General features: G+C 43.8%; 3 protein-coding genes across 4 annotated transcripts in view; 1 reads left to right on the top strand and 2 right to left on the bottom strand.

The window, feature by feature from the left end:
* Nucleotides 1-3,491, bottom strand: part of LOC130372832 (cytochrome P450 2J5-like) — a 5,060-nt gene extending 1,569 nt beyond the window's left edge. The window contains exons 1-8 of the mRNA XM_056578991.1: nucleotides 3,336-3,491; nucleotides 3,022-3,184; nucleotides 2,607-2,759; nucleotides 2,162-2,322; nucleotides 1,588-1,761; nucleotides 1,160-1,298; nucleotides 627-814; nucleotides 139-280 (exon numbers count right to left, since the gene is read on the bottom strand). Coding sequence (XP_056434966.1) covers nucleotides 139-280; nucleotides 627-814; nucleotides 1,160-1,298; nucleotides 1,588-1,761; nucleotides 2,162-2,322; nucleotides 2,607-2,759; nucleotides 3,022-3,184; nucleotides 3,336-3,491 — 1,276 coding nt within the window. The remainder of the gene's footprint in view (nucleotides 1-138; nucleotides 281-626; nucleotides 815-1,159; nucleotides 1,299-1,587; nucleotides 1,762-2,161; nucleotides 2,323-2,606; nucleotides 2,760-3,021; nucleotides 3,185-3,335) is intronic.
* A 3,812-nt stretch (nucleotides 3,492-7,303) lies between these two features.
* Nucleotides 7,304-18,921, bottom strand: ptpn11a (protein tyrosine phosphatase non-receptor type 11a). The gene is made up of 16 exons (XM_056578292.1): nucleotides 18,551-18,921; nucleotides 17,891-18,013; nucleotides 16,148-16,342; nucleotides 15,170-15,362; nucleotides 14,336-14,452; nucleotides 13,932-14,045; nucleotides 13,680-13,776; nucleotides 13,228-13,325; nucleotides 12,697-12,855; nucleotides 11,734-11,865; nucleotides 10,101-10,255; nucleotides 9,084-9,151; nucleotides 8,381-8,532; nucleotides 7,884-7,999; nucleotides 7,555-7,660; nucleotides 7,304-7,453 (listed from the first exon to the last, which is right to left on the bottom strand). Exons 1-15 carry the CDS (start codon nucleotides 18,562-18,564, stop codon nucleotides 7,591-7,593), a joined length of 1,803 nt encoding a protein of 600 aa, XP_056434267.1. The 5' UTR covers nucleotides 18,565-18,921; the 3' UTR covers nucleotides 7,304-7,453; nucleotides 7,555-7,590.
* Nucleotides 18,922-19,648: 727 nt separating this feature from the next.
* On the top strand, nucleotides 19,649-23,066 carry tmed2 (transmembrane p24 trafficking protein 2). 2 transcript variants are annotated; one of them, XM_056578444.1, is made up of 5 exons: nucleotides 19,649-20,030; nucleotides 20,578-20,770; nucleotides 20,937-20,954; nucleotides 21,306-21,413; nucleotides 21,501-23,066. In XM_056578444.1, the coding sequence occupies exons 1-5, from the start codon at nucleotides 19,851-19,853 to the stop codon at nucleotides 21,623-21,625; spliced, it is 624 nt and encodes a 207-aa protein (XP_056434419.1). In that variant the 5' UTR covers nucleotides 19,649-19,850; the 3' UTR covers nucleotides 21,626-23,066. The 2 variants fall into 2 exon arrangements, with proteins under 2 accessions (XP_056434419.1, XP_056434420.1); XM_056578445.1 differs by lacking the exon at nucleotides 20,937-20,954 and having other exon boundaries at nucleotides 19,653-20,030.
* The last annotated feature ends 440 nt before the right edge of the window (nucleotides 23,067-23,506 follow it).

Genomic DNA, 23,506 nt, shown 5'->3' with positions numbered 1-23,506 from the left:
AGAACAGACCGAGATTAAGGGCAAGGTAAATTCCCAAAACACAAGGGATGAAAAGATTTGACTCATTATTTTTAGAATATATACACACTATACAATCTCGATGTAATGTTTGTCACAGGGGGGAAAGTAGTTATTTACCAGCAGAAAATGCCAGGTAGGCCTCAGGCTTCCGGAAGCTTCCGTCCTGATCTAAGAAGTGTGGAGGATAGAAGTCTGATGGTCTCTCCCAGTGGGGGCCCTCAGACAGCACAGAAGTCAGGTTGGTAATCACCAGAGTCCCCTGGTCCCAAGAAACACACGGGTGAAGTGGTAGGAATGCAATGACTTTTTGGAAAAAAAAATGAAAGTGAAGGAGAGGACACACTTAATAACGCAGTAGATCAGCCACATACTCTAACGTGTGTGTAAGAGAGACAGCGTGTCAATATGTGTGTGCGTGGTCAATGAGCTCAACCACCCATGTTCGTGGTAATGTGTTCATGTGTACCAATGTATGCATACAGTATTTATTTACCTCAACTATTTGTAGCGCATTGAGTTACAACAATAGATGATGCTTTCACCAAAAGCATTGTCGGCAGTCAAACACCCTCACCACCCGTGAACACGTGTCCCACGTCCCCCACCTCTGGGATGCGGTAGCCCTTCAGCATGGTGTCCCTGGTAGTGGCGTGGAACACCCCCACTGGGGCGATGTTGGCCACACGCACCGTCTCGTGGAGGGTGGCCATCACAAACGGCATCCTGTGGCGATCTTCAAATGAAATGCCGACGCGGCCCGCCAGGCCCTCGTCCAACTCCCTCTGACAGCGGGCTGGGGGGGGGGGGGGGGGGGGGGGAGGAACATGTGGATGAAGGAGGAGCTCAAGGCTGAACAGTGTGACCTTTCACCCTGCCACGATGGACTCGGTTTGGAATGGTTGGACGTTATGAATGTAGCGGTTCAGAGCACGGTTTTGTCCTTAGTGGACATCTAGTCTTGCCAAATAAAAACATTGGATAATTTTGAACAAAAGGGTTGAACAGAGGAGAAAAAAGACCACAAGTGGTTAATGAGGCATGAAATATGTTGTCAAAGGTACATACTGTGCATCGTTAGCATCATTAGCTAGTTGTTGGCTAAAGCGTTGTGCTGGTCGGGGTGGAGACAGAGGCTCACCCTGTATGTCCCTGTGCGTGGCCAGGTAGAGGATGCCAGAGAGGATGGTGTTGGCCGTGGTGTCGGTGGCGGCGAAGTGAAGGTCAAGCAGCAGCATGACTAACCGCTCCTCCTCCAACAGGCAGCCATCTTGTGTACTCTAATAGTGAAAGACAAATGTCAAACATGGGGTGTTTTACGATGAATCTTTCCTCATGTTCATTTACTTTAGCATCAAGGAGATGAGCAACCTCAGTTAGTTGGTACAATAGCTTTCAAGCCGGACACCTGGAGATTTTTCGCAGTATGAACTAGTGGAGGACAATCGGAATGCACCCATGGACGAGGGGTGAGAGCAAGCATTCACATGGAGATCTTAGGCACACAAGTCTAAGCAAGAAGCCATTTGGGAGAGCAAGTTAGAGTAGAAAACTTGCTGAAGGCCACACCTTCTCCATCTCATCCAGATAGCAATCAATGACATCTCGCTGTTCTCCGGGGACTCGGGAGGACTTGTGCTGCTTCACGACGCCCCTGACATGATTCTTTATGATGTCAAAGTTCTTGAATACCTTCTGGAAGGGCAGTGGAAGCCCTCGCAAAGCCGGGAACCCATCGTAGATCTATTGGAGAGCAGAGTCAGTTTGACGAATTAGCTTGTTGAAACAGGACAGATTACCGTCAGATCAGTCTTGGCCTGAAGACTGGACTTTGGACCGTGTTTTACACGATTAGGTCACTGATATTGATATTCAACTGAGTCTAAGGAGAACCTGTCTCACACATATGGAAATATGTGTGAGACATTGTCCAATGATTGATTGAAATACATCAGCTCTCAATGAGGTCAAGGAGCCTTAAATGGGGGAATATTAAACTTCAAAACTGAATTCATCATTGACACAACACCTGGTGGTAAAATAGGGGATCTTTGAGGAACAGTGTACAGCCCTAGGAGAAAGCAGTGCATCATGGGAATAATCTCCATGGATAAGCCCATCCGTCGCGGTGCTGCTAACTTACTGCTGCCCAGGCCCCATTGGCCACCTGAGCGTTCTCCTTGAAGCTGTTGATGATGAGCTTGTGCATCTCGTCTTTGTACTCAAAACGCTCTCCAAACAGGACAGAGCAGATCACGTTGGACGAGGCGCTGTGGATCAGAAACGAAGGATCCACTGGATCCCCTAAGCAGAAAAAAGGACATAAAATCAAATCGACCACAAAAAGTGATGTTGAGGTTATTAAAGGGCCGTGATAACATGCCATTTCCAAAATATATCAATTTCTGACATCACAAGTGGGAGATACACGTTGGTTGAGTCAGGGAGGTGCCTGATTGGTTGATCAATATATCTTACATCTGGGTGGACACTCCCTCTTGTGATGTCATAAATGGCTGAAAAGGCTCGTTGAATAATCCACCTCACACCTGGTGGTCAAATAAGAGCCCTTACAACAGCTTACTTACCCAGATGGTTTTCTAAGTGGCTGCAGATGTGATGGGTCTCCTCCAAGATCTTGTTCTCCATGGTCTTTTTACCCAGACCGAAGGTCTTCATGGAGGCCAGGGCAAAGCGCCTGTGTTCCTTCCATGTTGGCCCATAGTTGGCCATGATCAGCCCTAGAGGTGGGAGGAGGAAGTACAGCTGAACAACACTGGGCTTTCAGAGCAGAGACATGCCAAGATACTAAACTCCTTTAGGGGCTTTTACAGATCGCCTTTTTATCTTCATGTTTTATTATTTACAATAATGATTTACGCTCTCTATCCAAATGATCATCATACATTGAAGACGCATACAATTTTGAGGATATGTCATTTATAAACCAGTCATCTCCTCTGTGAAGACCGCTGGGGAAATACGGAGGAGGCCAGAGCCAACCTTTATTCTCCGTCACATGGTTGATCATCAGGCCCTGGGGCCGGCCGGCGAAGTCTGCTCCCTGAGTCACCAGAGCCTGCCTGATGACCTGCAGTCCGTGCAGAAACACTGCCGGCCTGTTGCCAAGGAACAGACTGTACACGTCGCCATAACGCCTGGCAAACTAGAAGAGACATCAGTTATGATATAGAAATATAATACTAATGTACTTTATTACCGGTACATTACAACAGAAGAATAAATACAATATTTTATTATATAGGGAGGTGCTCTAGCATAATCAGAATCTGAAGTACCGAAGTATCACCAAATACCTTGTTGAGGTCCCTCAGTGGGTTTGTCGTGCTCAGCTGGAGTATATTCCCAAATACTGGAACAGGATCGGGGCCTGGAGGGAAATGCTTGGGCCTCCGGGGCTTGAGTTTCAGCCAGAGGAGAACACAGATGATGACAACAAGAAATATCTGCATTATGGAGTATGTGGTGGTCATCATAAGGCTGTCCTTCCAGAAGTACGTCCTCACAGCAGAGCGTCCAAACAGGATGTCCTCACATGGTTTTACACGGCAGAATGTTCTCAAAGATTGTCCACACTGCAGAATGTCTTCAAAATATATTCCTCGCAGCTGTAAATGCTCACAAGATTGACCTAACACAGAATGTCCTATTAGCACTGTGAACAGAAGAGAATAGCTACCCAGTACGTTTGCTAGTTAAGTCTACCAGAAAATCCAAATATTTCGTAAGATTTCTTTTTGCCTCTGGCTGGAGCTTTTTTGTTTTTGTTTTGACAATGTAATTATCCACAAGAATCAGGTCAGTTCCATTGTTTTTGTTATATGGGGTTCTCTGTTATAACTGGATTATGCTAAACCAATAGAGAGCTCAGCTCAGTCTTGAGGGCTTTGAAATTTGTTATCCTTGACAAAAGACAACACGATCCATTGTTCAAGACGTTAAATGGGTTTCAAAGTTCTAAATAACATTTATTGAGTCAGGTGATAGGATGCTTTTAGGTAACATTTCTTTGAAACACTGCACCACAAATGGGATTATCAGATGCATTTAGAATATCTTGCAAATATTTTCATTTTTCTGTAGCCTCCATTCCTATAACTATTATAACTTTGTGCATGTCAAATCATCAGAGCAAACAAACTCAACATCCATGGATTCATTGTGTTCATTTTAGTTTTGGCCTTTAGCTTATTCCTAATTAAATCAGTTAGTTTGTAATGGTCCAAAACTGAATTAGTGCATGCACACACAAACCACCACACAAATGAATGAGGCATGAGCTAGCCATTTATTGTTATTGAAGTTAACATGGTTAACTGCATTGAAAGTCATACAATACAATAAACCTCATAAGTGTTTTGCAAGGGAGACGCCTCTCTTTGTCAGAGAGAAACCTGTCCTGTAGGAATATACATACATTATATCTTATTGGCAAGTAGATATGCTTGGTAAGTACATTGTCCTCTACCAGGTACTCATGTACAATATACATGTTAAAAAATATAGTTTGTTTGCATTGCAATCACGGTTCCTCCTCTTCTTTTTGTTCAGGTGATGTTCAGGATGACAAAATTCACATTAATGTGTTACGAGTTCTTGAATGATCTAAAGAGCACTGTGTTGTTTTCAATAGCTATCACATACACATAAGCATATGCATAGAAGGCACATCTATGCATTGTAATTGCTTATAATATTAATAATAATTATAAAGAATGCGTTTTTTCAATGTTCTGTGAATTAAAAAAAGAAAAGCCAAGTCATCCAGGAGTGTGAGTGTCTCACAAAGATGGCCATGGCCGTACAGAGCAACACCTCCGGACATAAAGACGAGACAAAAAAACACCACAAGGACAAGGCCACTAAACAGCAGAAGGACACGCGAAACGGACGGACAGACAGACAGACTCATACATCCTAACGATACGACAAATGAAGAGGAAGAACTGAAAAACCTGCAGACGGGACAGTAGCACGTAGAAGCTCAGTCAACTCAATGCGTATGATTTAAGACGAGAAGGAACTAAAGAGAATACGTTGTGTCGTACAGAAATGGATTCAGGCTTCAAGGAGTCCCTTTGAGACGAGCGTTAGGGTGGTGTTGTGCTGGAGGGAAGCGGCCAGCCGTGAAGAAACACTGATTTAAGGTGGAGATCCGGCTGGCTCCTTGGAGGGGGTGGACCCACACCCGCCTCCCCGTGGGAGGAGTAAGCCTCCGGGGTTGGGGAGGGGGGGTGGAAAGGCCTCTGAACCCTGGATGAGTGAGTGTTGAGAACGGCCCCTTAAGGCGGGTCGGCCAGGAGTCCGTACATCCTCTCCCCGCTCCAGAATATTCCCTTGAGACGTTTCTTTCCAGGGGAGATGTCGCACAGACTCAAAATATCGTCAGAAAGACTGACTTCCCCCCCCACCCAAGGCGCAAATAACATCACAAAAACACGAATGGAGCAAATGAGCAGAAAAAAAAAAATGACAATGTACAGCCGACAAGTGGGTCGGCGAGTCTTCATCAGTTAGAACAACAACAACCATAATAATAATAATGCACATATAGTATCAGCCCTGGATTCATCGTTCCCAGGAATACTGCAGCTCACTGGTAAAGTACTCGGTTCTCTATCAAAAAACAGTTTAATGCTTTTAGTGTGACGACATTTCATAAGTAAAAATAAAAATACTACTAGTAACCGATGGGGCACCAATGGCATATAAAACCGCCATCTCGAATGTTTAATGCAGTGTGTGTGTGTGTGTGTGTGTGTGTGTGTGTGTGTGTGTGTGTGTGTGTGTGTGTGTGTGTGTGTGTGTGTGTGTGTGTGTGTGTGTGTGTGTGTGTGTGTGTGTGTGTGTGTAAACATTGGGGTGGGGTTGTTTGTTTGAGTGGGGCCCTTTAAAGTCCCATCACCACGGCGACAAAATGACAAAAAAAACTCTTGGTAAATGTCACCGCGACAACGTCAGACAGCGACCGTGGAAGTGAAATACATGTGGAGGTACGCTCCGAACAGGCAGCGAAACGGGCCTCCTTCACTCGGTGAAGAGCGGAAAGAAAACAATGTAATACGATTTAAAAATGAAAACCAATAACCCAACTCATCTTTTGGCAGCGGTGTGCCCATGGCGTTGCCCGCAAGCTCTAGTGAGTAACACACCGACGGAGAATCACACCTCGACTGAAAACCCATTTTTAAGTGTCAAGAAATGAACGACTAGAAGTGCAGGAGTGTTAGGGGGAGGATACGGGGGCACAGGGGGGATGCATGAATATTATGAAGATTATACATTCCTTCTATCCCTAACATTATTGTTTCATATATCCATGATGGCGTAACAAGGCTTGAAGTAGTGGCGGTGATGCTGCGCAGAAGCAGCAACAGAACATAGCGTTAAGGACACTCGGCTTGAGCTGAAGGGAATGGTGACAGACGGACGGTTCCATCGGAACAAAGACGACCTCACTCTGGGGGGCGGTGCAACCGGAAAAAAAAAATAGGTAAAAGTCTTAAGACTGGCCAAAAGCCTGAATGGATCAGCTTTCGTTCCAAGGCAGTTCTTGAGAGACATACATCCTCATGTGTAGGAGGGCGAGTGAGGTTAGCATATGATACAACTGTTACTATAGAAACACACAACGTGGCCGGTCAGTGATGCTTCAATCGTTTACATTGGTCTATAAAATACAGGTAAAACTACATTCCCCAGTGGTGTCGGGGGGACTATTATGCTTCTTCCTCCTCAGCGAAAAAACTATCGACGGCCATGCCGCGTCACCGCTGAGAAGGCCAACCGGGCGGAAAAGATATCTGCGAGGAGATGTTGAACGAAATCATCGGTGGATTCGGCACGAGCCTACGTCTTTACCTCTCGACAAACCTCCTTTCTTTTCAACTAAAATCTAAATTGGCGTACATTTCCTTTGGTTAATTATAAAAACACCATAATAAACAGACAAGAGTAAGTACACAGAAAAACAACAAAAAAAAAGGGCAAAATGTTAGTCAGGGGGTGTGGGTGGTCGGGGGGGGGGGGGGGCTTGGTGGACATTCCCGCGGTGGTCGATCGTTCGCTAGATGCAGCCCTTGTTGCGGGGGTGGGGGTGGGTTTAGAAGGCGACCCCCACACCGTGGTTAAGGTTGGGTTTTTAGCGCGGCCGCCCCCCTTCCAAGGAGGCTCCTCTGACAATCACAGTGGTTTAGAATACACCTAGAGCAGGGGGTAGAGGGTCAGAGAGGCTCTGGTGTTAGGTCTACCTCTCCCTCCCTCCCTCCCTCCCTCTTGCCCTCTCTCCCCCTCCCCTCTCTCTCGTCGATGTCATGTTGTTTTCCATTGTTTTCTATTGTTCCATGTCCGCAACACGGTTTCAAGTCTCAGGCGTCAAGGTGTGGCTGGCAAAAATCGTTCAGGTGTCAGGTTCCTGGAGGACGAGGGGAAAAAGACAATCCAGGGCTGTGATTGGCCAGAGCTCCGTCAGAGGTGGTGGGTTTCGATTGGATGTCGTCGTTGCGGTGTGTTTACCTGGAAATGGTGGCTCGCCGGGTTCCCTGCGGCCCCTCATCTGAAGCTCTTCTGCTGCTGCATCAGACCCACGTTCTCATACACCCTGGAGCTGTCCTCCCTCATTCTGCACACGCAAACGCAGACCCACGTTAGTTGTACGCCACAACGAAGATTCCTTGAAAGCTTTGCATTGGGTGGGACACACACACACACACACACACACACACACACACACACACACACACACACACACACACACACACACACACACACACACACACACACACACACACACACACACACACACACACACACACACACACACACCGTTGGCGGGCAGGACTCACTCTGTGCAGATGGGCGTTGGGATTGGCGTGCAGGGCGGCAGGGGGCTCTGCTCTCCGGTCAGGTCCAGCATAGAGTACTTGATGTTGGTGTACTCGCGCCCCTTGATCTTGCTCTTCTGCAAAGACGGCAACAAGGGAGGACGGTGTGAGGAAACCACGGTGGCGATGTGGAGAGTAGACACCGTGCCCCTCGGGTCAAGAGTTAGAGGTCTTTATAAAGGGCATTTCTTCCAAATAGAAATGTAATAAATTCAGCCCACTAATTTTAAAAATGTGTTAATCATTATGACCGTTGCATTGAAAAGCTGCCAAAATAAAATACTTTAAAGACAACTAACTTAAATTATATTTTATAACAAATACCACATTAAATGGAGTAACCCTTCCTACGATAATCAGAAGTGCAGCACGTTAGCAGGACAATGACCATATTCAATGAAAAGGTGGACCGCTAACAGCGGTCCACCCTTTTGAAGTCATTAATGCCAGGATCCCACCTGCTCCTCCTCGATGCGTCTCTGCAGGGTCTCGATGTAGTGCTGCACGGCCATGTAGATGAAGCGGTACTGGGCCTCGGTCTGCACCATCCCAGAGCGCTGGGAGCGCACCATCTGGATGGTCTTGGGCACGTCGATGTCACAGTCCACCCCTTCAGGACACAAAGCATTGGGTGTCAACGCTTAACATCCCCACGGTCTCCCTGAGCCTTACCCAGGGATCATCTCTATCCAAAGTCCAGCTTTTCTAACTTTGCTGGGTAAATGAGGTCCACTGTGATTCTCTTCCACTTAAAGGATAAGTAAAGTATCTACTTAGCAGGGGAAATTCAGCCTCAGAGTTAAAAGAAAATTGATAATCTGCACATGACGGACAAGGTTTTAGAAGAAACTGACACATCGAGTTCCATAGGAGCAAATGTCAAACATTCTCACTTGATCCAATAGAAAAACATTTGATTGAAAAAAAATTGATTATAACCTTTGAAAGTGTCCCCATCTTACAGTTGGTACAGGAACTAGGGTTTTTTTTGTGGGAGAAATAAGGCTGAAGGGTAAAATTAGCTGGGTAGCCTGAACTATAGTGTTAACCAATACATTATGACATTTTCTTAAATGGTGGTTACCTAGTAAAATGGTTTGCATTGTAAAAGCAGTTCTACATGCTGAAAAAAACAAAACAATGTAGTAGACATATCCGTACCTTTTTCTCTTATCACATCTATCAGGATGTCGATCACGATGAAGGTGCCTGTTCGTCCAATCCCAGCACTAGAGAGGAAGAAAATGAGAAATCATTACATCACGGGCGATCAATACATCAACCGCCTACGGCCCGTGACCACGTTCCTCGGTCTAAAGAAATGGGAACTCACACAACTTATATTCCATCATATCAAACGTGCCTCAATAATCATAATAAAGTATTTTTGATCTAATCTTGAATCCAGAACCAGGCAGTGGTTTATATACTCCAGGGGACCACCTCTATTCCAAAACATTAAAAGGTGACAATGTGTACGACCTGCGACCCTCTTGGTTGATACCATTTACTTGGCAGTCTCAAAATAATAACATTAAGGCCGCTTAACCTCGCCCCTACAACTCACTGTGGGTGCCAGCTTTCACTCAATAACAACCAGCGGCCAAAGTCAACGCGCTAGGGTCCTGGCACAACCCTGCTGCTCAACCGTCCTCTGAAATCTGCCAATATGAATGCTGTTTTTAGCCCTCTTCTTTCGTTTGGTTTATTTTGCAGCTTTTCGTTTGGTTTATTTTGCAGCTGAAGACATAAGCTCTGCTAATGTCTGTCATTTGATACTCCTCTACACAGGTCAAGGACGCCCTCTGGAGTAACTACAGCCACTGCAAGGAAACAGATTATACACCAGGATGGTGTAAATTGAGTAAAAATGTCTGAAGACAATATATCAGGTATAGGGTGAAATTGTATGCATGGGATTTTCGTTGTGTGTAGCCATCAGTATGTACTGCAGATATCTATTCTAGATCAATTTACTTTTGAAATATATACATACATATATATATATAAAAGTAAATCGTATACATCGTCACCCCAAAGTTCAATGCAAAAAAAACATTGAATAGCCTAGAAGTCACCAATCTCCCACACCCAGGTGTCCCCGGGCTCAGGTAGCGCAGCCCTGCTGTATGGGGAGGGAGTGTAACGGTATACTTTAGGCTCTGGGTGTCTGTATACCTGCAGTGCACCGCTATGGGGCCAGCCTCCAGGATGCTCTCCTGTTTCAGGTTGACCTCCTCCAGGAAGTCCAGCACACCTCCGGGGTCGGTGGGCACGCCGTGGTCGGGCCAGGCCCGGAAGTGGTACTGCCAAACGGTCCGCTCCGTGTTCCCCTGTTACAGTCAGGTAGAAGCCCCGAGTTACAGTGTGAGCTCTACTTCAGCGCATTGGTACACAGTCCTCAAAGCTTTGAGGTAAGTAATGCATTGAAATTAATAAAACATATATTTAAATAGTTTTACTCAATTGTAATAATAATAGTGTGGTTTTCTTAAAAGGTGACATATTATACCACCAAGTGTGAGTGATTAGCCGGTACAAGCCGTTTTGAAAATCTGCCTCTTCTGACTTCACAAGTGGGCGTGTCCACCTAGATGTGTGCTGGATAGATCAGTCTACCAGCCTACCCAGTGGACTGTAGCAAACGTTGCTCATCTAGCCGTCATACATCTAGGTGGACACGCCCACTTGCGATGTCAAAACAGCTTGTAACGGCTACTCACTCACACCTGGAGGTATAATATGTCACCTTTAAGAACACGGCGCTATCCTTAAGACCACAGCGCTATCCTTAAGAACACTGTGCTATCCTTAAGACCACTGCGCTATCCTTAAGACCACTGCGCTATCCTTAAGAACACGGCGCTATCCTTAAGAACACGGCGGTATCCTTAAGAACACTGCGCTATCCTTAAGAACACTGCGCTATCCTTAAGAACACTGCGCTATCCTTAAGAACACTGCGCTATCCTTAAGAACACTGCGCTATCCTTAAGAACACAGCGCTATCCTTAAGAACACTGCGCTATCCTTAAGAACACTGCGCTATCCTTAAGAACACTGCGCTATCCTTAAGAACACTGCGCTATCCTTAAGAACACTGCGCTATCCTTAAGAACACTGCGCTATCCTTAAGAACACTGCGCTATCCTTAAGAACACTGCGCTATCCTTAAGAACACTGCGCTATCTTTAAGAACACTGCGCTATCCTTAAGAACACTGCGCTATCCTTAAGAACACTGCGCTATCCTTAAGAACACTGCGCTATCCTTAAGAACACTGCGCAATCCTTAAGAACACTGCGCTATCCTTAAGAAAACTGCGCTATCCTTAAGAACACAGCGCTATCCTTAAGAACACTGCGCTATCCTTAAGAACACTGCGCTATCCTTAAGAAAACAAGCAGCAGTGATAGAGTGACCGGTTTCGCAACTGGAAGGGGTACTGGATCTGTCCAGGGCTCTTCTTAGCAAAGTGTTGAGGTGTCCCTGATGAAGACACCTCCCCCTAAGCGCTCTCGACCAGCTGGATGTTTCCTTGCATGGACACCACCATGCAATCATCAGTATACAGTGCATCAGTAGACGGTTGTGGGTTTGAATGGATGACTGGGTAATCGTAAAGGACTCTAATTGGCCACATGTTAGATAAGGGCTATATCAATGCACCCCATTTACCGTCCCTCCTAACATGGTGGCACATGACCTCCTGTGGTCGCGTGTGGAACTGCTGGTCTCCAGCGCTGGAGCAGGTAATGTGATGAACTTGTAACGACAAGCTCACATTACAAGAGGGTGATGAGCCTCTTACCTGTCCAACCTTGGATAGTTTGAGTTCTCTGAGCGTGTAGTCGTGGGCGGCCGTCTCCTTGACGTTTCGGACCCGCATGGCTCCGTACTCCTTCAGGGCCGACACGTCCGGCCAGTATTTCACACACTTACTCTGGAAGATGAATACATATATATAAGTTTTACTGGTAGTACTGCACACATTTATTCTAGAAGATGAATACGTATAAGTTTTACTTGTAGTACTGCCCCGTTTACTTTAGAAGAAGAATATATACGTTTTACTGGTACAACTTCACACATTTACTCTAGAAGATGAATATATATATAAACGTTTCACTGCTCGTACTTCACACATTTACTCTGGAAGATGAATATATATATAAGCGTTTCACTGCTAGTACTTGACACATTTACTCTAGAAGATAAATATATATAAACGTTTCACTGCTAGTACTTCACACATTTACTCTAAAAGATGAATATATAATGTAAACGTTTCACTGCTAGTACTTCACACATTTACTCTGGAAGATGAATATAAGTTTTACTAGTAGAACTTTACACATTAACTCTGGGAGAGGAATAGACACTTTTTACTGGTAGTACCTCACACATTAAGTTGCAAAAAACATGCTTTCGATTTCTTTCCTAGAATCTTATTCCAATTGTTTGCGTGTTCATTCATATTTTACTGGCAAAGGATCGTTGGAAATACCTTGTATGCAAATCATACAGATCCTTCATGCCACTCATTGCATAATTGTCTATCTTTGAAATCATTTGTGTTTAAGTTGATTATTAAAAAAGCGCACTGCTACACAAATAACAAAATAAAGAATGATATTTTCACTAAACTGATGTGTAAAACTAAATATATATTTAAAGAAAAAATGTGGGGCACTCAAAAATATTGCTGAAATGCTTTCTTCCACACAATAGTTAGATAACATAACGAACATTGTAGTCTTTGGCCTGGGCTCACCTTTCCCCTCTCCACCTCCTTGGTCGTCATGACGATGACCCTAGAGTTCTCCTGGAACACCATCCTCCAGAAGTCGCTGATGGTGTTCTGCAGGCAGCCCTGCGTGGCGATGTAGCTCTTCTTCAGCTTGGTGCTGTTCGACTTGGACTCCAGCTCGGGCTGTACACACACACACGACGAATTAGGGCAGGTCAATAATTCTATGTCATCATTTATCGTCTTTGGACTGTATTGTATTAATCCTGTGAGAAGATATGCGACTAGTTTGATACTTAAAATGTTCATATACTTCACTGTCATGACCCCCAGTTAAGACTTAAGAAAATTATTTCGATAATTCTATACATCAACTTCAAGTTTGTATACTTTCAACACTTAAGAATCTCATCGAATCTGAACCTGACATTTACCAATGCAAGAATTGTTTAATGTACAGAATAATAAACCAGGGGGTTATTTTGTGTGTGTATATGCATGTACTGTATGTGCATGCGTCAGTGTGTTTGTGTGTGGAGGGTAGAGTAGAGTTACCATGATGTCAGTCACCACCATGATGAGATTAGCGTTGATGTAGTCGGAGCCCGCCTCAGTGTCATCGCCGTCGTTGAGCACCACGCGCGTGTGGTCGACTGCAGAGGAGAGGGGAGACCAACACACAACTCCTGTCAACATACTGGGATCATACAGGCACGTCAGGTGAATCCGTGTTAAGGTTGAGATAACACTAAGAGTTCAGGTGATTCATAACCTGTCATCATTAAGATGACAGGTCAGGTGAATTCATATTCAAATTAAGATACCACAGAGAGTAGAGGTGAATACATATACAGATGAAGATACTACAGAAAGTTTAGCCAAATTCGTGTTAAGATTGCACAGAATTCACGTGAATTCATATGTCATTTAGCTTCAAGGTGAACTCGTTCAGATTAAGGATCAACAGGATCTCAGGTGAGTTAGGAGAACAGGATGGAGTTCCTTACAGGGAAGGATGTTTTTGTAGCGGTTCTTATTCTTGTTCTCTGCCCGCTGGCCCTCCTTGCGACTGTACAGTAACTTGCACTCTTGCTGTTGCAGCGTCTAAGTGGAGAGAAAGTGGGTACAGTGGGCATCATGACATGAGGGAGAGATCATTAATTGAAGTAACCAAGTCAGTCGTTCACAAACTCATTCATTCATTGAATGAGAGAAAGGTATAACCAATCCGGCACCCCATCCTTGTGCGGGGCCCTTACCTCGAACTCCTCCCAGAAGCCCTGTTTGACCTTGTCCGTGGCCTCGGCCAGTTTGCTCAGCTCCCTCACGCGGCTCTCGATCTCTGCAGCGTTGATGCGGGTCGTGTTGAGCGGCTGGGGAGCACAGCGACGTCATCAGTACATCATAATGCAGCCGGCTTTTAGCCAGAGCTACTGTGAATTATTTATGAGATCAAAAGTGCTGCAGGTTAGAATTAAGAGCCATTATTTGAGTGTAATTTGGGGGGAAAAGATGGCACAGTCATCCATCAGCTCTTAGGGAGTGAAATCCACTGTGAGAATATCTGTATGAGACCATTTAGATTTCAGGCCACTCCCGGCTCAGTTCTAAACAAGGGCAGGCGCGCCGAGATGGCCACCCATGGGTAGTCTGGTGGTGGTACCTGTTTGAGCTGGAGCACGGTTCCCAGTGTCTCCACCATGGGGTTCTTCTTGTAGTGCTCCACAAGGTCTGTGAGTGAGTCAAACTTCTCCCCACCGCCTACGTCATACATGTCTTGCTGTAGAGACACCACACACAAACACATGGGTCTTTACATATATCGCTGTCAAAACATATAATGTCTTCCCATGCTTATGCTGATGCTTTGCTACAGTGTTATAGCGAACTAGACTCCAGGGCGGACTTGACCCTGATACGGTTTATTGGTCAACATCTTTCTTCTTCTTCTCCATTTCTTATTTTAATTTCCTCCTGGAGGAAGTGAAGAAGTGTCATCTCACTTCTAAGTTAATGAAACTGAAGTCAGACGCAATTCTAACCATGGCCTTGCAGTCACTTCAATACAAAATACTGGGATTCCCTCTTTAACATTGTAGGAGACTAAAACCCATGCAATATTCTATCAACGTTCAAAACTAGGAAATTAACCTTTCTGGAGACTTGAAAACAATAACTTATCCATGCCATGACCCACTTGTGGAGCTACTGGCCCAGCACCCACCCGATATTCTGTGCAGTAAAATAAGCAATACAGATTTCCTTCCCATGTCCAAAAAGTGAAATAATGAACAGTTCTCAATGTATATTTTTCTTAGACACGCTATTTCCCCTTTAAAAAAAACAACGCTCAACTGAAAAAACACAGCGGGTACTATGCATGTATACTGTTTATATATTTTAGTACAGTATTTATTGTGCACGTTCCACTTGGAGCTCTGTATGGGGCAGGACCCACTGCTAGAAGACCACTGGCTTAAAACACAGAGGGGCTTACCTGACAGCGGATCATGACGTGGGTGACTTTGGGTTTGTTGTCAGCGCTGTCCGTCTTGTCGTCCCCGGTGCGCACAGACAGGACAAAGTCTCCCGGGTGACTCTGGCTCTCCCTCACCAGGAAGCTGCCGTTCTTACCCTTCTCCGTCAGCAGCTTCTCGGCCTCCCGGCCCGACAGGTGACCGTGGAACCATCTGACCGCACACGCACACACACACACACAGGAACATTGTTTGAAGATTAATCAAATGACAAGGGGCTAGAGAGTCTAGTGGTTAGGGTTCTAGACTGACAAAAGATTCTCCAGTTCCAACGCCCGCAGTTTACCTTTCGAGAGAAGCCTTACCCCACCCTGCTCCTGAATGAGAAGTATCTAAAATAATTCCTGTCGCTTTGGATATAATCATAGATTTAAAAAGGACAGAAATAATGAATTACATTTTACTTTCAAATCACACTTTTTAAGTCCAAATAACCATAACATTGAAACAAGGACACAGATGGTTTGTGACTATTTGGCTTTGATTCTCTTGTAAACCCACCCTGAGTTTGGACGGCTGTGAGCACGTTTTACCTTTTGTGTGATCGTATGAGTATCGACTCTTGATAAAACAGTTGAAATTCTAAATGGTTGTAGAATGCAGAAATTTTCTTGTGGAAACAAGGCTATAATTCAGATTTAAATAAATCAATGAACCAAAGAAAGTTCAAAGTTTGATAAGAAACGCGTGAATTTTCATTAGTACAGTAACTCGGGCAAAGTTTTGATAAAGATTGCATATTTTCGTTGCATGAAGAACTTCCGACATGTTGCTCAGACTCTGCTGTATATTTAATCTCCCCAAAACCGAAAAGTCAAGAATCAACAGCCATTCAAATCAATGAAACAAGTCAGGTGGCCTGGCGCAGCCTATGCTCCATGTCTCCCTCTCATGCACAGACGCGCGCTCACCCACACACGCATACCATTCCCACTCACCTTTCTGAGGTGGGGTCGGCACAGTTGAGTGGGTACTTGAGCTCGATGACGTCTCCGTTCTTCTCCTTGAGCTGCCCGTGGTGCTCCATGTAATACTGCACCAGCTCCGCCAACGTTGCGAACTTCTCCCCGCCATAGAGATCGTAGTAGTCCCCAGTGTTCTGGATCTTAATGTGGGTCACGGCGCCATTTCTCCTGCACAGCATTAAGAGATCCATTGTTCCACAGCGGGCTAACAAGCAGCTCTTCATAATAAAGTGAATATCAAGTCAATGAATGCCTTTTTTCCCCCTTCTATAAAAGACCTACTGTAAAAAGAGTGCCTAAGCAGAATCTCTTGTCTCTCCCAACATTTAACATTATGAAGGATGTAATTATAAATTTGAACCTGACATTTAAGTTACTTTTATTTGGGGGTATGGTGGTCGAGGTTGCTTGGTGATGAATATAGACGTTGGATTAAAAAATAACAGGGCCTTGAAGTGCCAGCTAAAATGTAATCTTCAATGTAAATGATGCAAGGTTTAAAAATAAAAACAGGATCCTTAAGCGTGGGAGGAAGTTACTAACTCGGGGGTTGAATCTAAAACGGCACATATCTGTCATGTTTGGTCAGCCATGTTTCATCAACTGTATTTGTGAAAACTGTTGATATTACCATGCTGTGTGGGGGGCTACAGAACTGGGAAAACAAAGTTAAATGACGGACTTCAAGTCAAGAAACCGTACGCTTAAAATATGTTTTTTTTGTTTTACATTTGATACCACACACAGAGGACTATAATGTCTGACCCCTATTTAATGTCAAACATCAATGACCGAATAGATCAAATCCAAACAAACAGTCATTTGTAGTACTTAGGGGTTGAGCTCTATAACTAACATTTTTAACAAAAAGGTGGAAGCATGTCAAGCTCCTAGCACACGACTTAGCACTTGTAATGACTAACTTTATGATTGACTGACTTTATGATTTTCCATAAAACATAGCATTGTCTCAATGAGGGGTAGACTTCGGTGAGCGCCTAAACAATTCAACCTTGCTAAAAGTAACTTTTGACCTGTCTGGTTCCTTTCAAAAATATGGAATAGAAAGCAAACAAAATCAAAATCATACTATTTAGGTGGGGGTTGACAGGAGTAAAATGAGATATATAAAATCGATGGATGAACCAATGGCCCATGATAAGGAATGAATGTTAGTTTGGGATTTTAAATGATGCTCTATAGGGGAAAGATTAACCACTAAACATATCAAGTAAATAAGTTCACCTGCAATTATTGCAGGTGAACAATGCTGTTACTTAAATAAACAAGCTGAATCTAATTGAGGGGCAGCTGATAGAACAGGTTGAAGCGATCATAAAATAAAGTTGGCCATGTTGGCATAATGTCTAATGGGACTGCCAGGCGCATAACTGAAAACGTGTAATTCATAATGCTTCATGAAAGTCTCTAGCCACAGGGAGTAACAATTCTCAGAAACAAGTGGGCTTCAATTTTTTGCGAGTATTCATTTCTTGATTTTTAAAAAAGGACCGTGACTCAGGGTCAAATCAGCTAATAAACCAACAGAAAAGCATCTTGGTCAGAGCTTATTTCTATTTGAATGGGCTGTAGGACATATTTTAACATTGGAGGCCCACGATGACATTGAGTGTGTGTTGCCCAACATATTTGTTGTATACCCTTATTAGGAAGTGGGAGAAGGATGATCCAAACTTCCCGGGTAATACTGCTTACCGTACTGAGAGAGTAAAGTCGCCTGGGTTACTTTTACTCGGTCTGGCCAAGAAGCTCCCATCCACTCCGCGAGTCAACAGCAGATTCTCAGCCTCCACGCCGGTGATGTTCGGGTGGAACCACCTAACCATACGATAACAAGTTAAATGTCTCGGTTGCATATATATAAATATATATATATAACGTTACACATGCAGGCACTATCGTCCATATCGATTACATATTTAAGTTCAACCTCAACGCCTGATACCTAGCTCTACGTCATGTCCGTATCCCCTGGCTTGAAAATGAAAACACTGACATTAAATGTATGGATGTGGAATCATCAGCAGACAATACCGTAGCATGGAGACTACCACCACAATAGAGCAGTCCTGCTGTGCTTTAGGGCTAGAAGCACCGAATAACTACTTTGCATGCGTGTTGTGTGTGATTGTTTAAGTGTGTACTACCAAGTGGTCTTCGGTCGACAGTTATATAGCCTTCATTAAACCTATGTACTAAGTTACCGGTTCACATCCTTATTGAATGCTTGGTACGCTTCTGTAGGAAGAGGAACACGATGCACGATCAATGTACCAGAAGGTTTGCCACCGACCAGTGTTGTTTACGAGCCCAACAGACGCTAGTCCCCATAACACTGTTTTCTGGTCCCCTTACCTTCGAGATGTCATTTTTTTCGCTCCTCACTTCCTCGCTAGGAGTTTTAATGCTTTTACTAGCTGGCGGACGTTTCCAACTATTGACGCCTTTCCTCACACAAAAAAGCGCTTCATTAGTCCACACCCAGTCAGAACCCGCATCAAAATACTGGCAGTGACTGGAAATGTTAATAACGTTAGCTAGGAAAAGTCTCTAGGCCTCGGCCCCAGAGACTTCAGAACAAGTCGATAATTGGACGTCACCAAACATGCGACACAATAAAGGGTTCGTGTGATTTATCGTCCAGTGTAGCCACAGTCCACCGGAGCCCCTCCCTTGTAATGAAAAACAACAGGGCCTCGGCCAACCGGCGTCCTAAGTGAGTTATATTAAAGAGGCCTATCACTTTCTCCGTGCGCAGGCGCGCTACGATACAACGTTTCGACAGCTCGGGATGCGTTCGGGAAATCTACTGGCCCTCGGAAACAGGGAAACTGGAAAACTTAGGAGGCAACCAAAACAAGCTTCGCAGACAAATATTTTCCATATATTTAGAATAACCCCTCGTGATTAAAATCAATAATACACATTTTCTGAGCATTTTTATTTTCATATTTCATACGTTAGGATGACCGTCTTGGTCTGTTAGCAGTCAATACCATTCACCTCTCATTCTCTAATTCAGATCCACATGCTTTTCTTCATAAAAAACTTTTAGACAATTGGCATTAGATATGGAAGAAGTTTATAATTTCGATACAACTTGAAAACACACAAGCGTACACACAAAAAGTGACTTCGACATTATTGTCAGCAGTTAAATCAGCTTTACAATGATATTGTACATCTGAACTTAGGTAAGTATTATACAAGGTGAAAGAACAACAATATTGGACACTTAAAACAATGTCAGCCAATGCACTTTATGCAATATAACAAAAATAATAATAATATTGGTTATTGATAAATAATATTTTATATAATGTAATATAAATTGACCATTATTTGCATATTTATTAATGCACTATTTTACAGAACTATTATTAACATTTTTGACCCTATGAGCTGTGAAGCCCTTAGTAGATTTGTCCCTCTCTGCTTGCCGTGTAAATCCGTATAGTACGTGGCAATCACACAGCATCAATGCGCTCGCTGCGCTATCACTGGTCAGAGAGCTTTCCTGCAACCACAGACTAGCCAAATAGGTTCAGAACCGGTGCCCTTGTGCTCAATATAACATCGGTCCTGGGTTATTTTTGTGACAGGACAACAAATTATCGTTATAAATTGACTTAACTCTACCGTACAAAGTCCAAAAATGTTCACTTTGTCGGAGCTCGTTGTGCTTCTTGCCGTCTTGTCGTCCACTGCGTCGGGGTATTTCGTTAGCATAGACGCCCATGCAGAAGAGTGCTTCTACGAGCGGGTCAACTCCGGAACCAAAATGGGTCTTATGTTTGAAGTGGCTGAAGGGGGTTTTCTGGACATTGATGTTGAGGTGAGATGCAACCATAACTCAATAGGAGGATTCTTCTTTAAACTTGTGTGTTTCAAGGCCTCAAGTGTGGACAGCGCGGTGTTGGGAACATAAGTGCCCTGAATGTCTTGGCATTGCCTTAATTTGCCACGATCGGTGCCTGGGTCATAAGACCATTAAGTTAGGACTGCAGTTATATGCGTGATTAACATTACTTTGAGGCTGTCGATGGCGTTTCTTACGATGTTCACTATAGGAAGTGCTAGCTAGTGGCTAAGTGGTGCTAAAATTAGCCCCGGTGTTTATCCTTCACCTGTCATATAGTCCTGTCATCACTGTTCATTTTCATTATGAAAATATGATTTTTGAAGAGAACGTTGCAGTAGGCTACCCCCGTTGACAACATAGCTGTGATTATGTGCATATTGATGTTCATTTGAACGCCTAAACCGCGCCATATGTTATCACCAATGTGATATCACCGAGCCTGTGTGTGTGTGTGTGTGTATGTGTATTCCTCGGCAGCAATTAAAAATGCCCTGCCAATATGCTATTGTTTTATTTGCAGATAACTGGTCCTGACGGTAAACAGATTTACAAAGGAGACCGTGAGTCCAGCGGAAAGTACTCCGTTGCTGCACATATGGATGGTATCTATAAGTTCTGCTTCAGCAACAAGATGTCCACTATGACACCCAAGATTGTCATGTTCACCATCGACATCGGCGAGGCGCCCAAAGGACAAGACATGGAAACGGAAGGTAGTTGCGTATTTTTCTTTTCTTTTACGAGACTGAACTCTCATGTCCTACTTTATATATCCGTGCTTCACCCCCCCTCCCCCCTTTCCGTCTTTGATTCCGTTTCCTTTCCTTCTTCTTCCTTCCTTGCTTAACCTTTCCTTGGGAACTGTTTTACTCTTTCTAGGTGGTGACAGCTGGGACGGTAGGCTGCAGGACATGATAAACATGCTTTCTTTTCTTTTTTGCTTGTGTGACACACTGCACCGAACTCTAGTTAACCACTGCTGTGGCCCTGCAGTGTGAACTAACATTGAGTGCTATACATTTATGAGTGAAAACACGTATTATTTGAATGGTTTGTGGAACGTGTGAAAAGGGCAGGTTTTCCCTAGTAGAGCATTTACTATAGTGGGTGTATCTGTCTTTATGCACGGGTAGTGTTTTTTTACACGGCGAGAACGTAATTACACGCATTGATTTTGGCTGTGCTTGTTTTGATACGTTAAAACCGCCTCTTTAGTGAATGACTGTTTGCGTTCTGTATTTTTTTTAGCCCACCAAAACAAGCTGGAGGAGATGATCAATGAGCTGGCTGTGGCCATGACGGCTGTGAAACACGAGCAGGAGTACATGGAGGTCCGGGAGAGGATACACAGAGCCAGTGAGTTCAGCACAGCAGACATACAGAGGGGGTTGAATTTCAGAGAGATAAATACTGATGCATGTCCATTTTCCCCTCTCTTCCTAGTCAACGACAACACAAACAGCAGAGTGGTGCTGTGGTCCTTCTTCGAAGCTCTCGTGCTCGTTGCCATGACCCTCGGACAGATTTACTACCTGAAGAGGTTCTTTGAGGTCCGGCGAGTGGTGTAACGTGTTAAGCGTCCCCCCCTCCTCCTTCTGTGTGCGCTACTGTTCTCTTCACCTCCAAGATGGTTACTTTCTCTTTAGAAAGGAGACAAGGTGACGGCCCCAATGCACCACGGCGTAATGGAGTTTTGTTTTCCTTTTCCCCTGGTTTATTCCATATTTACTAATGTGGTTGTATAACAATTGTATTCATTTTGAACTCAAAAACATTCTTCCCCGCCCCACCTCAGCTTTGTCATTAACAACCCCTTCACCCGCCACCATTTCTTTTACTGAGTAGTTGTATACCTGGATTACTATTGAATACATTGCTTATGAAGATGTACGTTGGCGTGAATGACCGTTTGGCTCAGAAATTTAAAGTAATGGGTGAAAATGGATGGGAATTTAACTTATAATGCGCACTGATGGACAGCCATGAAAGGGGTCAGGGGTCATCGTCGGACCGGTTACCGGAGCCTCTTCTGGACGATGACCATTGCAAACAGGACAAAAATGAATGCACCATTTAAAAGGCTTGAAACGCAAGGGACATTAATCAAGGGTCCCCATCTAAGTGTGTAAATGTACATAGAAAGGCTTCTAGTGAAAGACCCAGTCAATAGCAAGCCATGCTAGATATCGCTGGTTTCACTTTATTATTTTGTCAGCACGGCTAAACAGTTTAACACCCTTATGCTCAAACGTATGATTTCGCCTATAATTGCCCCTGGAAGTTTACCAATTTCAGAACGTTCACAAAATGTATCAGCCTCACATCAAGCCACTTCAAAGTTCTTGGAAAATAAATAATTAGACTTCGTAGTTCTTGAGTTGAAACTGCACTACTTTGGGTGTTATCCCAAAGCCAAGAATACCTGATATGTTACAAAGTAATCAATGCTGGGTGCTGGGTAGGCTGTAACCGGATCATTGTAGGTTCTGCTTTAGTTGCTTCTCCTTTTTTAAACTAGTAATTCGGTTTGGGTGGGGGATTTTAAGTTATGAAATGATGGGCAGTTTTGGAAGGTATTTTTTTTCTTTCTGTTCCTGGAGTGCAACCATTGTGGTGCAACATTACCTCTGAAGGATGCATTAGAATTGCATTATTTTCACAATTGACAAAATTGTATCCAAGGCATTTCTAATACCACCTTTTGCACCATCGTGAATGTTGTCGTTTTTGAATATGCCTCGATTTTGTACATCACTTTTTCTGGTGGGTTTGAGCAGGCTTGAATGCTTTAATGCTCTGTACTCCTACTCCTCCCATTATGTGATTTACATAAAAGAAAAGGTAATTGATCGATCTGTACAAATGTAGAATGTTTGTCCGTGGAGAAAAAAAATGGCCCAGATTTTGTAATAAATTCAAAATTCTGTAAAATCCTTTCTTTTTGGTTTGTTTAAAAATGAAATAAAAATGGTTTTAATTAAGGGCTATCTGCTCATGAATGTCACGCCGGAATCTTCCATTTCATAGGAGTGCTTGATACAATTGCGACACACCAGACAGACATAAACCAGGCACAGACCAAACACTTCAAACAAGAGAAAACCAAGCTAACCCTCACTTTGAAATGGACATTTAAGTAAATTACAGTGAGATAAGAGTTTTCTGCTGCCTGCTTTAGGTGATTATTTTTATTTGGGTCTATCACAGCCTATACACGCATGGAAGCATTTGAAGCTTGCTATGAACAGGAACGTTTTCAAACATGTTACTTAATTTAAGGTTAACCACACCTTTTCAGTCCTTTTGAGTTAAATATCTTGACATTCAGGGGCGTTGGCAAACAGTTTCAGGTGCCACCTGTTCTGTGTATGCTGTAACAATATCTGGATAGCCATGTTCTGTGCAATACATTAATTATGTCTAACAGGATTTCTAACAAAGTTTATTCC

This window comes from Gadus chalcogrammus, chromosome 19 (assembly GCF_026213295.1).
Source record: "Gadus chalcogrammus isolate NIFS_2021 chromosome 19, NIFS_Gcha_1.0, whole genome shotgun sequence".
Taxonomy (NCBI): Eukaryota; Metazoa; Chordata; class Actinopteri; order Gadiformes; family Gadidae; genus Gadus; species Gadus chalcogrammus.
Note: the sequence above shows the minus strand (reverse complement) of the source record. Positions and strands in the feature narration are given on the sequence as shown.